Raw genomic sequence first — 15,806 nt, forward strand, 5'->3', positions numbered from 1 at the left:
TGTCCATCTATTTACTTTTAATGATAGGAAAGCAAAACAAAAATCAAACCAGTACACGGCTTAAATCACACTTAAATAGTTTCTGTTTAAATTTCCTGTAATAATAAAAATACCAACTAACAAGAGCATTTTCTGTTATTAATCTGTAAAAGAAAATAAATCGATAATGATGAAAAATGAAATATTTAACTGTCGGGAGTGACAGAGCAAATTTGTCAAAAAGGATGAAGCTATTCTTCAGAAAGCAGTTAAAAAGCTAATAAATTATGTTTTTCCAAACTATATTTCCAGACTATATGTCTACCTAACTCATTACTTGCACTCTCAACATTTCTTACATTTCTTTCTCAAGAATCATTTCCACTATACTCTGCATTTTTCAGTTAATTTTGTTATTATCTAAACATTTTTTGCTTTTTACTTCTTTTCTAGAGCTTGAGATGTTACCTATTAAATGATTATACTTTCACCTCTGGCAGGAGGGGTGATAGTGTTATCACGCTTGTTCAATATCTTTATATTGAAAGATTGTCTATAAATATGGACTAATCCTAGTTTCATGATTGAGACTTTGGGACAGTTTTCCATTGATAAGAAAAGATGAGTCTGTACCACTGTACAGGCAACAGCAGTAGCTAAAGTTTATGGAAATTCTTCTTGATAAGTTTTGCCAAAAGTGTTATTAYGGCCAAATATAAAATTTGCTATTTCCTTTGTCATAATTTTTTTGAATCTTAAATCTATCCGCATGTTTATATATTTAAGTATGCTTGAGGATGTATATGCATGTATGAATAAATACATATACAATCTTCAAGTTAAAAAGTAAACAAAATTATACCTTCAGTGCTACTTAACATAATTATAGATTTTAAAAAAAATGTACGAGTGCAGTGTGGCTAGCAAGGGATGCATAAAGGAGTACTTCAGAAAACAATTTGAGTTGGTTGGCATACAGAACTAAGATAGTAGTTTCCCTGATTGCTTTTCACCCTGGAGACACAGTTGTAAATCACAGGGAGAACAGAAGGAGATTGCTTTCTCTCAATGACAGCTGTCAAGGGTTACATGGGAAATGAATTCTGGCACTCTCAATTTAGTGTGTTGAGAAAAGYAGGAGAATGCTTTAAATCTGCCCTGATGACTTTGGAATGTCACACCAAGTAGGTTCAAACCCTCGAGGCCAAAGAAGYGAAAAGACCATGTCAGAGTCCTCTAGGCAGTTTTCCGTTAAAAAGTCGAATGATCATCAAAAAGTACATTATTCACGGTATTTCATTTCTTGTTCTCTCTCCCTCTCTCCCTTGACAGAAACAATTCTAAACTTCTTTCTAAACTTTGATAGCTGATCAAGAGAATTTTCTAAACTTTATTTGAAAAGTATTGCATCAATGTTGGTGTCTAGAACATGTATAGGGATTACCACTCATAATGAATAAAAGTAGAATGAATAAATGTAATGTAAATGTAAAAAGTAGAATGAATAAAAGTAAAATTCACTCTGAATTTAAGGAAAATTTTAGGAGACACTGTCTATAACAAGAAAAGAAGGGACTGTCTGTGAAAATCTAATTAAAGTGTTTCCCATCTGTGTTAATTCAGTAAAGCTCAGTGTGAAGACAATGCTACAAAAAATAGTAACCACTCAATGAACTAAAAGAAAATAAAGTCAATTTACAACTTCAATTTCAAATAAATAGAAGCCCTGTTTTTTTTTTTTTTTTTCTTTTTTTACTTGAAGGGGGACTAGACTGTCATTTTAGACTAAAATTCTGCCTACATAAACCATAAAGCTAGATTTTTTTTTTAGAAACATCTAGAAACATACACATTAGTAAGATCTACCCGAAATCAGATGTCCTGATATGCTTCTGATTTGTCCAAAGTAAATTTTCACTGTAATATTGCAGTACAAATGTCTTGGGTAATAGTGTAAATTAGTGCCAATAATTTGCCACATAACAGCTTGCTATAAACAAGATGTTAACTAACATCAATAATTCCAATTAAATATACAGAACTAAGTTGACATTTGTTTATTTATTAGATGAAAGGCTAAGACACGCTCAATTTTTAATRGTACTCCAAAATATTTCTCACTGATATACAGATGACATATTCTCTCACTGTTACAAAAAATCCAGTCTTTCCTATACTGTCTCAGTGAAAAATTCTGCCTGACTTCTCAGTTAACTAAGTAGCGAATTCATCCTCTACTAAAATACAACAGAGGTCCATAGTCTGTTAAAAAAAAATCCATGAACTTCCAATTCGTTTTTCAGCTTTCCACTGGATTGTTTAAACTTCGTAATACAATAGTTCTTTTAGATCCCTAGCTTGTCTTTACTCTTTAGAGGCATTGTTTATATTTACATTCATTTATGGGCTTTTTTGCCCATAAATTGATTGATTGATTGATTTCTCAGAACATAGAAGATCAAAAATCTGTATCAAAGAAAGTAGTTTTCATTTTAAGATATTAAAGATTTTACTTGCTGTGTTGAAAAAAGTGGCAAACTTTTTCATCTGCATTCTGGAATGGGGGAAAATACCATTGGAAATATAGCCGAGTGTTTTCTAATTTATATTAGAATCTAAAAACATATTGAAATGCTTTATTTCATACTCTTTTTTTTTTGTCATATGGTGCTGAAGTTGTTTGCAAGACCTTTCTGCGTACTGTTTTCTGTTTGTCAATCAAAAAAACCCCACACATATTTTCTTCRGCATAAATTCCTGCCAATGACTTGTCATTGTAGATAACAAGTTTGGATCTCCTATCCAATAGATAGCAGCAATGCATCTTTGCAAAAGAGTGCCTGACAGATGTATCACTTTATTTGTTAAAAATATCAGTGTTTCCTAAACATGCACAGTAATACATAAAACAGTAAAACATAAAATAGATGTTTTCTTCTGCAATAACCTCAAGTACTACTCTGCATTTTATACTATCTACATGTAGAGCCTCAGTAAAGCGAAGCCAAGTCTATTATTGACTCAAATGAACTCAAGTTAGGTTTGAAGGAAAGGTGATATGTACAGTCTCTGTACATTAAAAATGAAGGTTTGCCAGGAACATCAACCCCTTCAACAGCAGATCATTCAAGGAGCAAGAAATTTTTTTTTTCTTGCATACAGATTCATGATTTATCATTAGTAATGAAGTTTAATACAAATATTTTTCACTTACTAGTTAAAAAGAACTTTTGGAACAAAGTCATATCCCAGAAGAAATGGTATTACTCCCCTGAGGCAAGATGAAATCAATTCAATATGAGGAAAAGTTCTATAAGCATTTAACTGACAGATATTTCAACTACCAACCAGGACCCAAACATTTTAATTTACTTTATGTGCAATTTTTTTATGTTTTTAAAAACATATATATTTTTTTTTAAATCATGGATGCAAAATTAGCATTTTGGAGTGTTTTTATTTCACCAACTTCATGATTTCACCAATCATGAAAAAATCACCTGATTTCATCAGGTACAAGTGAAGGGAAGTGAATTTCTTTATTAAATACAATTTAAAAAAAATGTTCTTTTTCTTCCATGTAAATGCTATAATTCAAGATAAAATTTGTTTAACTCTTATTGGCAAAAGAATAACAATTTGAACTCTACAGAAATATATGCTAAATTAAACTTTTTAAATAAAAACAATTATGTTTTATTTATATATGTATAAATAAAATATACATATAAATAAAAGTATGTCACTAATTTTCATAGAATATTGTCATAACATTAGTATTTACTGAGCAAAATCTAAATGTCAGGCTATCGATTTCTGCTCTCCATTAAATGATGTAAATGCATTTATGCTGTAAGATTGCTGTGAGGCAATTTACAGTAAGGAAGACTCTTTTCTTATATAAACTAGGAAAACACACAYAGAGAAGTGTTCTGTGGCAACTTGGTTCGTTGATACAGAGGTTTGAACCAGTCTGCTCTGTAGTTTTCTCTTTGYTCCTTTTGAAAAAACATTAAATTCTTGGGTCAGTGAATTCATAAGCAGAAATGTAGGGCTGTGGAGACACCCCAACAAGGTTTTTGATAATACATCTGACCAAGTATTTAGTCATAAACTACAAAGAATCACAGAAAGGATGAAGTTGAAAGGACCTCTAGCAATCATCTAGTTCAATCTCTCTGTTCAAAGCAGGGTCAGATAGGGTAGGCTACTGAGGGATGTATTAAGTTCATTTTTTAATACCACCATTATAGACTTTATAAGCTCTCTGGGCAATCTACTCCAGTAGAAAAGCTTTTTTCTTATATTTAAGTCAAGTTCCTCTCCGAAGAGTTTGAATTCATTTTCTTTATTCCCTTCCCTCAGTTATTTATATATAAGCTCCCTTTTGACCCTTCTTTTCTCCAATCCTAGCTTTTGCAGTTTCTCCTCATATGATGGGTGCTCCAATCCTTTAATTACCTTTGTTGCCCATCATAGAACTGCTCCAGTAAGTCTATGTCTCTCTTGTTGTGGAGAACCCAGCACCTGAACACAGTAGTTGAGATGTGACCTCACCAGGGTTGAGTGGAGGGAAAGGATCACCTCCACAATATGCTGACAGCACTCTTCCTAATGCAGGTCCATGTGACACTGGCCTCCTGTGTGGCAAGGACACATAGAGGGTCCATGGCCAACCTGTGGTTCATAAGGACCTATAAGTTCTTCTATGCAAAGCTGCGGAGTTGAATCTATAGCACATATTATCCAGAAAGCCAACTGCCTTAAATATTTTTTTACCATRAAATCTATTACAAAAAGTGTAATTCAAATTAATTTTATGCATTAAAAATAGTAAATGAAAATCATGCAGTTTTTGCCTCCGACAATCACAAAGTACAGCTACGGTCCATATTTACTGTATACATAAAAATCAATTTAATTTTAACAAACAAAATCTTACTTAAATGCATCACATGAAACAAAAAGGTGTGTTCACTAATGCTTAATGAAGAATAAGAATATAGAGGAAGAATATAGAGGAAAAAAACATTTCATCCTGAATAGGAATAGTTCATCCTGAATAGGAATAGTTTGCTAATTTCTCTTTCCCTGATCCAATATTTATACTGTCATTCTAGTTATCATCTCACTTGCATAAATTCTGTGAGTAGTGATTAAGAGAATTGCAATCTTTGTATTGTTTTAATGAGAACAAAGGATCTAATTTCTCACACACTGAGCTTGAAACTGCGTCAGCTATCTCTGGAACAATATCATGAGCTGATCACCAAAGAAAATTATTATATTGCAATCATTGCAATTTTTAACAAAGCAACAGGTGGAAATAATAAAGCTATCAATAACTGATTTTTGTTAATTACAAAATCTGTAGTCTCAGTGTTAGTATCCTTASAGCAATTCTGTATAATAAAGAAAAGCTGCTGTAAATTTCTAAGGAAAAAACATATAGTATTTACTTTGGCTTAATATATAAGCGATTATTTTTAAAGTAGAAGAAAATACTCAATACATACAAATACTGTCAATACTTAACAGTTACAAAGTTTTTCTTGAGTATTTTCTTCCACTGATGGGGTAATTATCTAATTGAGTATTACTCCCTTTTTCAACAAACTACTCAATCACAGGAGATTTATATGTTGCTGTTGTGATGGAAAGAGTTCTAAACCCAGTCATTCTATTCTAACTAATGGAAGATAAGGGAATTATAACAAAATAATGCTTTATATTTTTGGAAACTAATCTTCAGCTTCTTCATCTGGCAGCCAACATTCAAGCATGAGATACAATACATGAGAAATACACTGAAAAATTCTTAAGCTTAAGTAAAACCATAAGTCTCTTGTATGAAATTCCTTTTAGAGAATACATGTTTTTTTATAGATTTGACAAATTATGTCTTGGAAGGAAAATCTTGCCAATTTACCAATTCCAATTTGACCTAGAAAGATCTAAGGTTTTTATCACATGTATACATATCGTACTTCTTTGTATGTTCCATGCCATYAGTTCTCTCCAGAGCCTAAGCATTTTGTTTACCTGCTTTTAGTTCACACATTTGGAAATTAGTAACCTTGCTAAACAGSAGAAACAAACTTAGCCAATTGCAGCTTTGAAAAGGGAGTATAACCAGGTAAAAATGTTCAAATAGTATACTACAACTGCAATCCTTTTCTCAAGGCTTTCAATATACTTCAGTATCCCACATGCTTTATCCCAAGTAAATCTTTCTCACTGTCTTCCATCCTCTCCCTACCTCTTTCTCTCTTTCTCTTATGTCTCTGACAATTTGCATCTGTTTTATAACAAGAAAATAATTGATTTATCTTAGTGTTTCAGAAAAAAAAAACCCAAACACTTTACAACATTGTTAAACATTTTCAACACCTAATTGGAATCAGTTTTAAGACAGAATTCCCTACTCTTGCACATGCTATTTTAGGTCATACAACATAAAAGTATTAGTCCAATGGACTGATATTAATTGTCTGATAAAGCTCTCTATAGAGCAGATCAAAGGTTTGGTATTAGCTCTATATTCTACAATAACAGCCAAAGTCTGAAGAAAATCAATAAAAAAGTGCCCACAGGAAAAAGACTAAGAATAGGGGGAACCTGATCTGATCCTTATTTTCCTTTACAATATCCCAGCATACAACTCTCCACCTCAAAGGATCCATAAACCAGATAGAGGCTCAGTAACTTTCAACTGATTTATCTCCTACTGAAATATTTTTTGTCTTTGCATCGGAAAAACTGGTGCAATTCAACCCTTTTTATTCTCTCCAATGCACTCCTGGCTTTTAGACTTCTATCATTTTCTTTCATGCCTGCTAGTTAATTCTTCTCTGATACTTCTCAATTTCTTCATAAAAAGCTTTTGCATTCCTTTGATCCCAGCTGCTGCTTTTTCTTAATCTCTCACCATCCTTTATAAGATCAGAACTGCATGTTATGATATTCAAGATCTGAGTAAATCACTGATTTAGGCAGTGGCATAAATTAGTAATCTTAATTTTTTTCCAGCACTATACTACATTCTGGAGGGGGCGGGGAAAGGGGCATGTGTTTCAAAGATCCTTGTTTATTTCATTATGAGATTATTTTATATCTCCTTGAGATGAGGTAAGTCTAGACAAACAAACAGACTACTCTACTAGCAATTTTATCCTCCCATTTACTGGTGTTTGAGTATATCATGTACCTTTCAAACCAATTCTAACAGAAACCAAACCTACTGGAAGAACACAGGATTTGTTTGGCTGYAAAACCTTCAACTCTTACTCAAATGCAGGTGGAATACTACTAAATCAGTAAAAGTTACTGTATAAGTTTTCCCTTTCTCTAAATATTTTTTAATACTAGGACARAATACATTTAGACAAGCATTATAATATGCATAAGTAATTGCTTTGTAAACAGACATTTCTTTTTAATTCTGCTTTTGTTACTGGCATCTACATCAATAAAAAGGAAAGATATAATGAAATGTAAGAATTTTCTACTTCTGCAATTACAGTGTTTCTAAAACRGGTTTTTTTTTTGCCCTTATATGTGTGATTTGATACACAGGTTTCTTCATACCACAGACCRTTGCTTCATTATTCTCTCCAAAACATCTCCATCTTACACAGAATATAACAGGAACCAATTTCAGGTATGTCTTCACAAAAGACATTCAGAATGAAATCTAGTATTACTACGTTATTCTAGGCAAAAATATCAGTTTCATGTCTACAATGAAAAGTCTTCAGGTATTGCTAAGTAATAGAGAATAATTAATAGTGTTTTGATGCATGAATATTCATTTGCATRATTATGTTTAATAGCAGTAATGGAGCATTTATGGAAACTGTACTCATGTGCGGCTAAGTCATTCTAGTTATCTGACTGAATTCTTAATTTAATATAACTTCTGTGATACAAACTAAACTTTATATGTCTCTAAACCWAATGCTAGAGACTGCAGTTTGGGAACTTTGAGGCCAAATACTGGAGAAGCAATGCTTCACAGATCTTCAGCTAAACCATTTTTTTCAACATAAAAATGTGAAAATTTCATGGAAAGTAGACAAAAAAAATCYTAACTGCGAGTTTTCATAATTGTATCCCAGTGTTTCTTTTAAGGCAAGGGAAAGGATCATGACTGAAATAATTCATTAAAGAGTAGAGAACAGGAAAGTTTCCTACCTCGGCAGCTGGGTAAAGGGCTACTCCACTGCCCATTGCTTCGGCACTGTGCTCGAGAAGCTCCTTGAAGTAGGTACCCCGTATTGCAAGTAAAATTTACAACATCATTTAAATTGAACTCACTGCCATTAGTCACTCCATGAGCAGGATTCCCAGGGTGTCCACAAGTGATTGCTGTTGAAGCAAAAATAAGCAGGCTAGCATCTAAAGGACAGGTACCATCCTACGGAACCACTTGCAGGCTGGATTTTTTTTTTTTTTTTCTATATTTTTTTTTTATCCTGAATTTGTACTTTCATCTGTTGCATTGATATAGACAACTGAAAAAATATAGGACACATTTATATAGATTTTTAACTTGCAAAAGCAAACATTCATATTTACATAAAAATTTTCAGAATCTACATAATTTGGAAAGTTGTAATATACATAATTATATACTACACTTTGCATTTTGACATTGACCTGACATGCATTACATTCTGAACAATTTTGAGATTTTACTGTCTTTCCTACTAATGCCGATAAAAGAATAAAAATGGTAAAAGAATTGGGGGGTTGGACTCKATGACCTCTGAGGTCCCTTCCAACCTTTGGCATTCTATGATTCTATGAATAAAAATGATAAAAAGAATAAGAATGATAAAAGAATAAAAATTAAAACAACCTCCCATTTGCTCCAGCCTCCCTCTGCCAAAATAATCAGTTTACTCATTTATAAAAGATGATACAAAAATTATGGTGGCAAATTCCATCCTTCAAAGTTGTTGATTTGTTTGCTAATATATTTATAATTTCTTAAAGCAACAGAGAAATCATTGTTGGTAGCAAATCCTTTCAATTGTGTATTGTGTTAATCATGTTTACATTATATTAATAAACTCTTAATATGGACATTCTTTAGCTTTCCACATAACAACATATTAAATGCATGGAAAACAATAYAGATATAGAGACACTAAACCAGTAAGTCATAGATGTACAGCTTTTCAACACTGTGTTGATGGTAAGGTTTATAATAATCGTGTAAACAATTTATGTCAAGGTTACCTTTTGTTGTATTACTTTATTAATTTACATTTTGCTTCATTACTATKTAACAGGTAAGTGAAGAATAATTTAAATTTGTTTTCTTGATTTTTTTTCATGGAGTCCAATTATGAAATACTGCTTTGATTGTTTCATCTCATAAAATGTAATCCAATTTCCAGCAATTTTTGTGGAACACAGCTACTCAACTTATAACCTATTTATGGTTATCTAACTTCTGATTAGTTCTCCAGAATCCATAGATTTTTCTAGTATTACACTACTGAACAAATTACTAACACTGGTAAATAGTATGCTTTCACTTTTCTACTCAAATATGGCTTGTTTTTTTTTGCTAAAACTTAAATACAAATAAATAAATAAATCRATAAATAAATAGATGGACAGATAGATGTAGTAAAGTAGTCTGAAACCTGGTTGCTGACAAAAATTTGTTAACAAAATAATAAATAAATAAAATCTATTTCTTTCTTGACTATGATTAAACCCTTGAGGCTCCCACAAGGCCAGAAAATCTGCCTTCCAAAGAAACAAGTAACTATGGTAGTATGGTAGGAATGACACAACAAATCATGGCCCTAATTGTGGGTTTGTGCAAAGCAGATGACTTAAGAGAAAAAAAAAAAACAAAAGAAAACAAACAAAAAAACCCACCTTTGGAATACATCTAATGGACATGGTATAGTTCAAATCCCATGACTTCTGCCTGCACTGGCTGCCTGCACTGGTAAATATTAGGAGGCAGACTAGCAGACTAGCGAACTTTGAATTTTGGAAAAATGGGCAGTCACCATCAGAACTGCACAAATCAACATTATTCCAGTTTTACCTACCAAAGAATGAAAATACTAAGATACTTTGATATTCCTGGTGAAAAATATAGGAGCCCACACTTGACATAGAAAATATGTTTGGAGAAATAGAGAGATATGAATTTAAGAAATTGTAGTTTGCTGTTTAAACCTACTGCAATGTCTGTGGCATCATGTTTCTGAAGTAACAAAAATACAGGTTTGATCAAAAATTACTTGATGTAGTTTTTCATAAATTAGAAACTGGATTAGATTATCGTAAGGATCCTTTTCATTTAAAAATGTATTCAGTGAATCTTTGAGCACCGCAGTTGAACACCTTTGAAAATCCCATCCTCTATTAACACTCAACTGAAGCAAAAAAATGATGATACTTACAGACACAAACAGGGGTTTGTCCAGACCATTTGTGATCTTGAAGACAAATTCTGACAGATGTACCAACAAGTCGAAAGCCAGGATTACACTGGTAGACTACAGTATCACGGTAACTGAAGCCATCTCCACTAATATGACCATTTACAATTGGATCTGGAGAACCACAGTGACCAGCTACAATAATAAAAAAAAAAATCAAAAATACATATTCTTTCAAATCTTGCCAGCATTTACAAGAACACTGATGGGAAAGCAACATTTCATTCATATTTTTGTTAAATGTTGTATTAGACCCAGATACAACAGTGTACCATACAAGTACTGGGTTATAAAAATCTACAGGTGGCATTACTTCTGCTCTTCCTGGGTAAAGAAAGCAGTGATATTCACAGATTTATTTTGCATATATATATATAGTTACTATAGGTTTTGTTGCACAAATGACAAATTTGTTAGAAGAATGTCTGAGAAATTTAAATTGAAAATGGCTGTAATTACTAATATATCATTCGTTTTATTTGCTATAAAATGGACAATTTTGAATGGATAATGATTTTTTCACCTCTCCTTGGTTGTCTGTTTCCTTAGAAAAGTCAGGATTGCACAAAAAAAGGCACTAAACTCCCAAACCACCATCACTATTTCATTACAGTACTCTGATTTCTCTTATTCATGATTTGCCTTGGGCTTTGTGAGTACATCTGTGCTAATAATACAACATGCTGGAGACTATTCTCTGGCACTGAGTGTTACTGGCACAGAGCAATCTACATTCGTAAAAGAAACTTTCTTACCCTCAAGAATGCTAGGAAGCTGCCTGCTAGAATTAGTTAGTATTGGTTTAGGCTAACTTGAACTGTTCCTAGGAATTGACTCTGGCTAGAAACGTCAGACATTATACAGTATGTATCTCCTCAATTTGGCTATAAGGATACTATGGGAAAATGCTTCAAAATTCTTGCTACAGCCAAAAGTAAATGAAATATATACTGATGATCCAGTCATCAGAAAAGGCAATAAGTTTCGTCAGGTTTCCTTTTGGTTATGACATCCTGGCTATTCACAGTCATCTACTTGTCTAAGACTTCCTCTCTAATTTTTCCAAGGACTCAGGTGAGGATGACTAACCGTTAGCTCTGTGTGTCCTTCTATTTGCCCTATTTGAAATTTGATATTATAGTTTTTTATCCTTTAGCCATTGGAATTGAGTCCCCTTTTTAAACCTGGGAGAGTGACCTTGCACTACCAAAAGCTATCATCTCAGACTCAACCTGTCCAATCACATGTATCAGTTCCATTTATTTAAGTATTCTATTATTCCTCTTACTGATAGGACAGGTCTTTCTGCCCCCAAGGTGGTACTAGGAATGGAGATCTAATTGTGTAGTTAATCTACAACTAGATGAACTATTTGTTAGAGTGGTTATATCTCATTTCTAATAACAAATTCTTCTTCTAAAGAAAAAAGTCCTGCATGGTCCTAAATTCCAACTCATTATTCAGACACATGGGAAAACTGCAAACTTTGTGGGAGGAAATCTTAAAAAAAAAAAAGAAGGAGAGAAAAGGTGAAAGGGATGAAAAGAAACAGAAAAGACAATCAATACAAGTTGGAATGAAATACTTTTAAATGCTTCTTTTTGTAGACTTAAAAAGTGAAAAAAAAATGAAATACAATTGAAGCCAWATACAAGGAATCATTAGAAATGTCAGGAACAAAGACAGCTGAGATGTGCAAATTTGAGTATTGCATATTTTTCTCTTGAATTCAACAGTCCTCTACACTTATATGAGTCATTTCATTTACAGATCACTTCAGCTAGTGGATTTAATGATTTTTTGTGTGTGAATTTTGGCTCATTTACATTAAACATCCCAACAACTTAAGAACTGAAAGAGCAAAGCAATAATATAAAATGTATGTAATTTCCCAGACACATAAAATTGGATTGAAAGAAAATTAAATGGGTTGCCAGTAGATTTTTAAACAAAATATGCTCTTAAGATCTAAGGAAATTATTAATGTACTTCAAAGTTGACTAGACAGCTCTCTTCAGAAACATATGGCAAAGAGCACACAGGTCATTTTATTTCATTTTTCAATAAGAAATTGAAATATTATTCAATAACACTGTATCATAYTAGATCTACTACAGGAACAGAGATTTATGAAAAAAGCACAGCCAGTAGTAGCATTTTTTCACACTAGACAAAGGTAGAGAATTATACGTATTATCAAATTATGTACAATATGGAATTTCTACATTTTGGAAAACAAATATGATAAGAATTCATTCAATTTCACTCATGAAAATGGAGTGGAGTGGATTTATGTTTATGTTTAGATTTTAGAAGATGTTCTTAATGCATGTGAATAGAGTTTTGCACCTGAACGTCATGCAAAGTCATGACATATTATCTGTTCAGGAAAAGTATTTTAGTCTCTGATTTAATTCCATCAATACTAGAAATGGAATTAAGYATATACTTCAATGCTTCTGATTAGACTTATATTCCCCCTACATGTATGTACGCACATTCATACAACACAAAACATACACACAGACACACCTGTTTAAGCTCTACTTGTAGCTGCAATTATTTTGGAGAAGGAAAAGGGGAATATGAAATATCAGCAGTTTCAGATTTTTAATTATAGCATAAAAAATGCCTAAGGATTCATATTTATCTTGTTATAACTAGAAGATACAAAAAATACTAAATGCTTTATTCCATTTTTAGTCTTGGACTCATTAACTGAAGTCTTAGCTTTCTTCTGAGACATATAATAAGGATTTGAAAAACCTCTTATTGAGATGCAGAAATTAGTTCACTCAACTGAACTAAAAATCATAAATTCATTTTGCAGAGATCAATGGGTAATACAAAGTGGTACCTATTTTTGGCTATAGCTCTCCAGAAGACATTCATACATATACTGTGTACATATAAGCCTCTTCAACTCATTAACATTCTTTTGAAATTTAAAGGCTCATTCAGAGCTTTCTGGGTGTATGCCTAGAAATTTTTGCAGGTTTTAGGTTAGTCCTAAAGGCACCTTTGAAATAAATCTGATGTATGTGGTAAATTTGGAAATTTGAAGGAACATGTGCATCAGATTTATTTCAAATTTGGAAATTTGAAGATGATAAGCATCAGATTCATTTCAAAGATTTAGAAATGCACAACTAGTAGTATTCACATCATCTGGCTTAAAGAACCAAATTTACCTTTTTTGAATTACTTTCTCGGAGAGCCTGCATAGTTCCATTCATCTTACTGGGAATTTACAGTCTGATATTCTACTCTAAATTACATCTCAATTAGGTACCTAAAGTGCATGTTGCAAATATCTCTCATGTGAGAGAAGTAAGAGAGGTAGAAAGTATTTTAATCTAACCTTCTGCAGCATGCATATGATAATTAATTTATATTTCACACTCATAGCAGCATTTTTGTCATTATAGAGTTTGTCCAAATTTGAAATAGCAAAGGCTAAATTACCATTAACAATCTTTCAGTCCAAGGTGTGATACTTGTCCAGTTTCGATACAGGTATATATTTAATTATTCTAAACCCAGAGCTGCATTCTACAGTGCAATCAACCTGTTACATCCCAAAGAAACCAAAATCTGTTTTTCAAACTGACTGGGAGGATTAAACTGCTTCTGTTAATTAAGTCCTATGCAGATGGGATCCTCTCCACCTGTAAAATACTTGAGCCCAAATTTATTTCTATCATAGACAGTTACTAAGTTGTTTAATGGTCAAATATACCTCTCAGGGCTCATGAGTATAAAAAAAGAATCCTCTACAGCTTCTCACAGGAAAAAGTAATTTATAATACAAACACAGAATCCACTGAGATTTATATATTGTTTATTTTGGCAGCTACATAGTGGCAGCTGAATTATCACACATGTTTAGCCCTTTGAAAATGAAAAGGAATAAAAGGATTAAATAAGTACTACATACTAATGTGACTGATAAGTGGATAACATGATGTTTCAAATTATTTAAAATGAATGAAAGCTAACACATTCYCCTATTTAGAACCTTAGTAGAATAGTTTTTGCTAGGTAAAATTGATTTGCTTTGTTCCTTTTTTTGTTTTTTCAAATCTTCTTTTACGTAGCCTGAACTGAGTTATTAGTTACTAGCCTTAGTGAGTTACTATTTGTCAATAACCTCCTAAGCTGTAACTGATGTGTTTTTAAGAAGACATGATTGAGCTGATAAGTGGTCCCATTACATCTGATTATTGTGACACAGATATTTGTCTTTTATTTTAATATAATATTCTACCGGGGAATGCAACTGTATTTTAAAAAGAAGCACTCTGTCTTGCTCAGTAGGTGTGCCATTTCTTTCAGTTTTGCACTTTGCTGTGGGTATGAACTGCAAAAACTTTATCATGGTACTATATTATAAAAATCAAGCAAAATGGAATAGACTACCTATTTATCACTTACTTCTATGAAATATATAGCACTAATGACCTGATATATAAAAATCACAGGTGTATCTAGCTGAACACAGGAAGCCTGTGGTCTTATTGACACTGTGAAAGTTAATCACATTAAGGTTTTTAAAAACACTCATCAGACTTGCATTTCAATTCATTACATTTATAAATATTAAGCTGCTTTTGTATATGTCCATACTGATACTGATTTGTTGCAAATACATGTGCAGTATTAATTTTTACTTAGTTTCTATAGTTGACAACATCAGAGATTTCTCAGCGAGTATGTGACAGGTTTGAAGAAATGAGGCTTAGAAAAAAAGTTGTAGCTTTTTTTTTTCCTCAATTTTAATTGAGTTTCTGAATTCAATGTTTCCGATATGACAAAAGTCTCTGGTTCCTCCTGAGGTGCTTCAAAGCATATATACCAGCATTTTTTTTTAAAGGGATACTTTGGAGATATCAAGGTCAGAGGAAGATCATTCACACTTCACATATAGTCATATGCAAAATTATCCTATTAACATATTCTTATAAAACATAATGTCACCAGAGGGTGAGAGGTCACAAGATTTTACAATTCAAAAATGAATAAAGATAATTTACTTAAAAGTCTTGAAGTTAAATGTTACTGTTAGTCATAGAGCTAATTAGACAAATTCCCCATTTGCTTACCTGAAATTTTTACAGGAAATGAGTTCTGGATAGAGATTCAGCTTTGGTATTTTATATTAAATATAAATATAAAAATAGGGAATGGTCTTATTCTGGACAGTCATATCCTTTTTCTTTGATCTCATTGTTTCTATCAAATATTTGGAACCTATTAGAAGTAAATCTAGAAGTAAATACACTTTGCTGTGTATTTCATGTTTATTTTATGCTCCGCTTCTTTACTAAGTTTACTGAAATGATTAGATCCAGACAT

General features: G+C 32.3%; 1 protein-coding gene across 1 annotated transcript in view; it reads right to left on the reverse strand.

The window, feature by feature from the left end:
• Nucleotides 1-15,806, reverse strand: part of CSMD1 (CUB and Sushi multiple domains 1) — a 471,181-nt gene that overhangs the window by 33,180 nt on the left and 422,195 nt on the right. The window contains exons 51-52 of the mRNA XM_026033888.1: nucleotides 10,413-10,586; nucleotides 8,173-8,346 (exon numbers count right to left, since the gene is read on the reverse strand). Of these exons, the coding sequence (XP_025889673.1) occupies nucleotides 8,173-8,346; nucleotides 10,413-10,586 (348 nt within the window). The remainder of the gene's footprint in view (nucleotides 1-8,172; nucleotides 8,347-10,412; nucleotides 10,587-15,806) is intronic.

Source organism: Nothoprocta perdicaria, unplaced genomic scaffold (genome assembly GCF_003342845.1).
Source record: "Nothoprocta perdicaria isolate Ctin4 unplaced genomic scaffold, notPer1 scaffold_136, whole genome shotgun sequence".
Taxonomy (NCBI): Eukaryota; Metazoa; Chordata; class Aves; order Tinamiformes; family Tinamidae; genus Nothoprocta; species Nothoprocta perdicaria.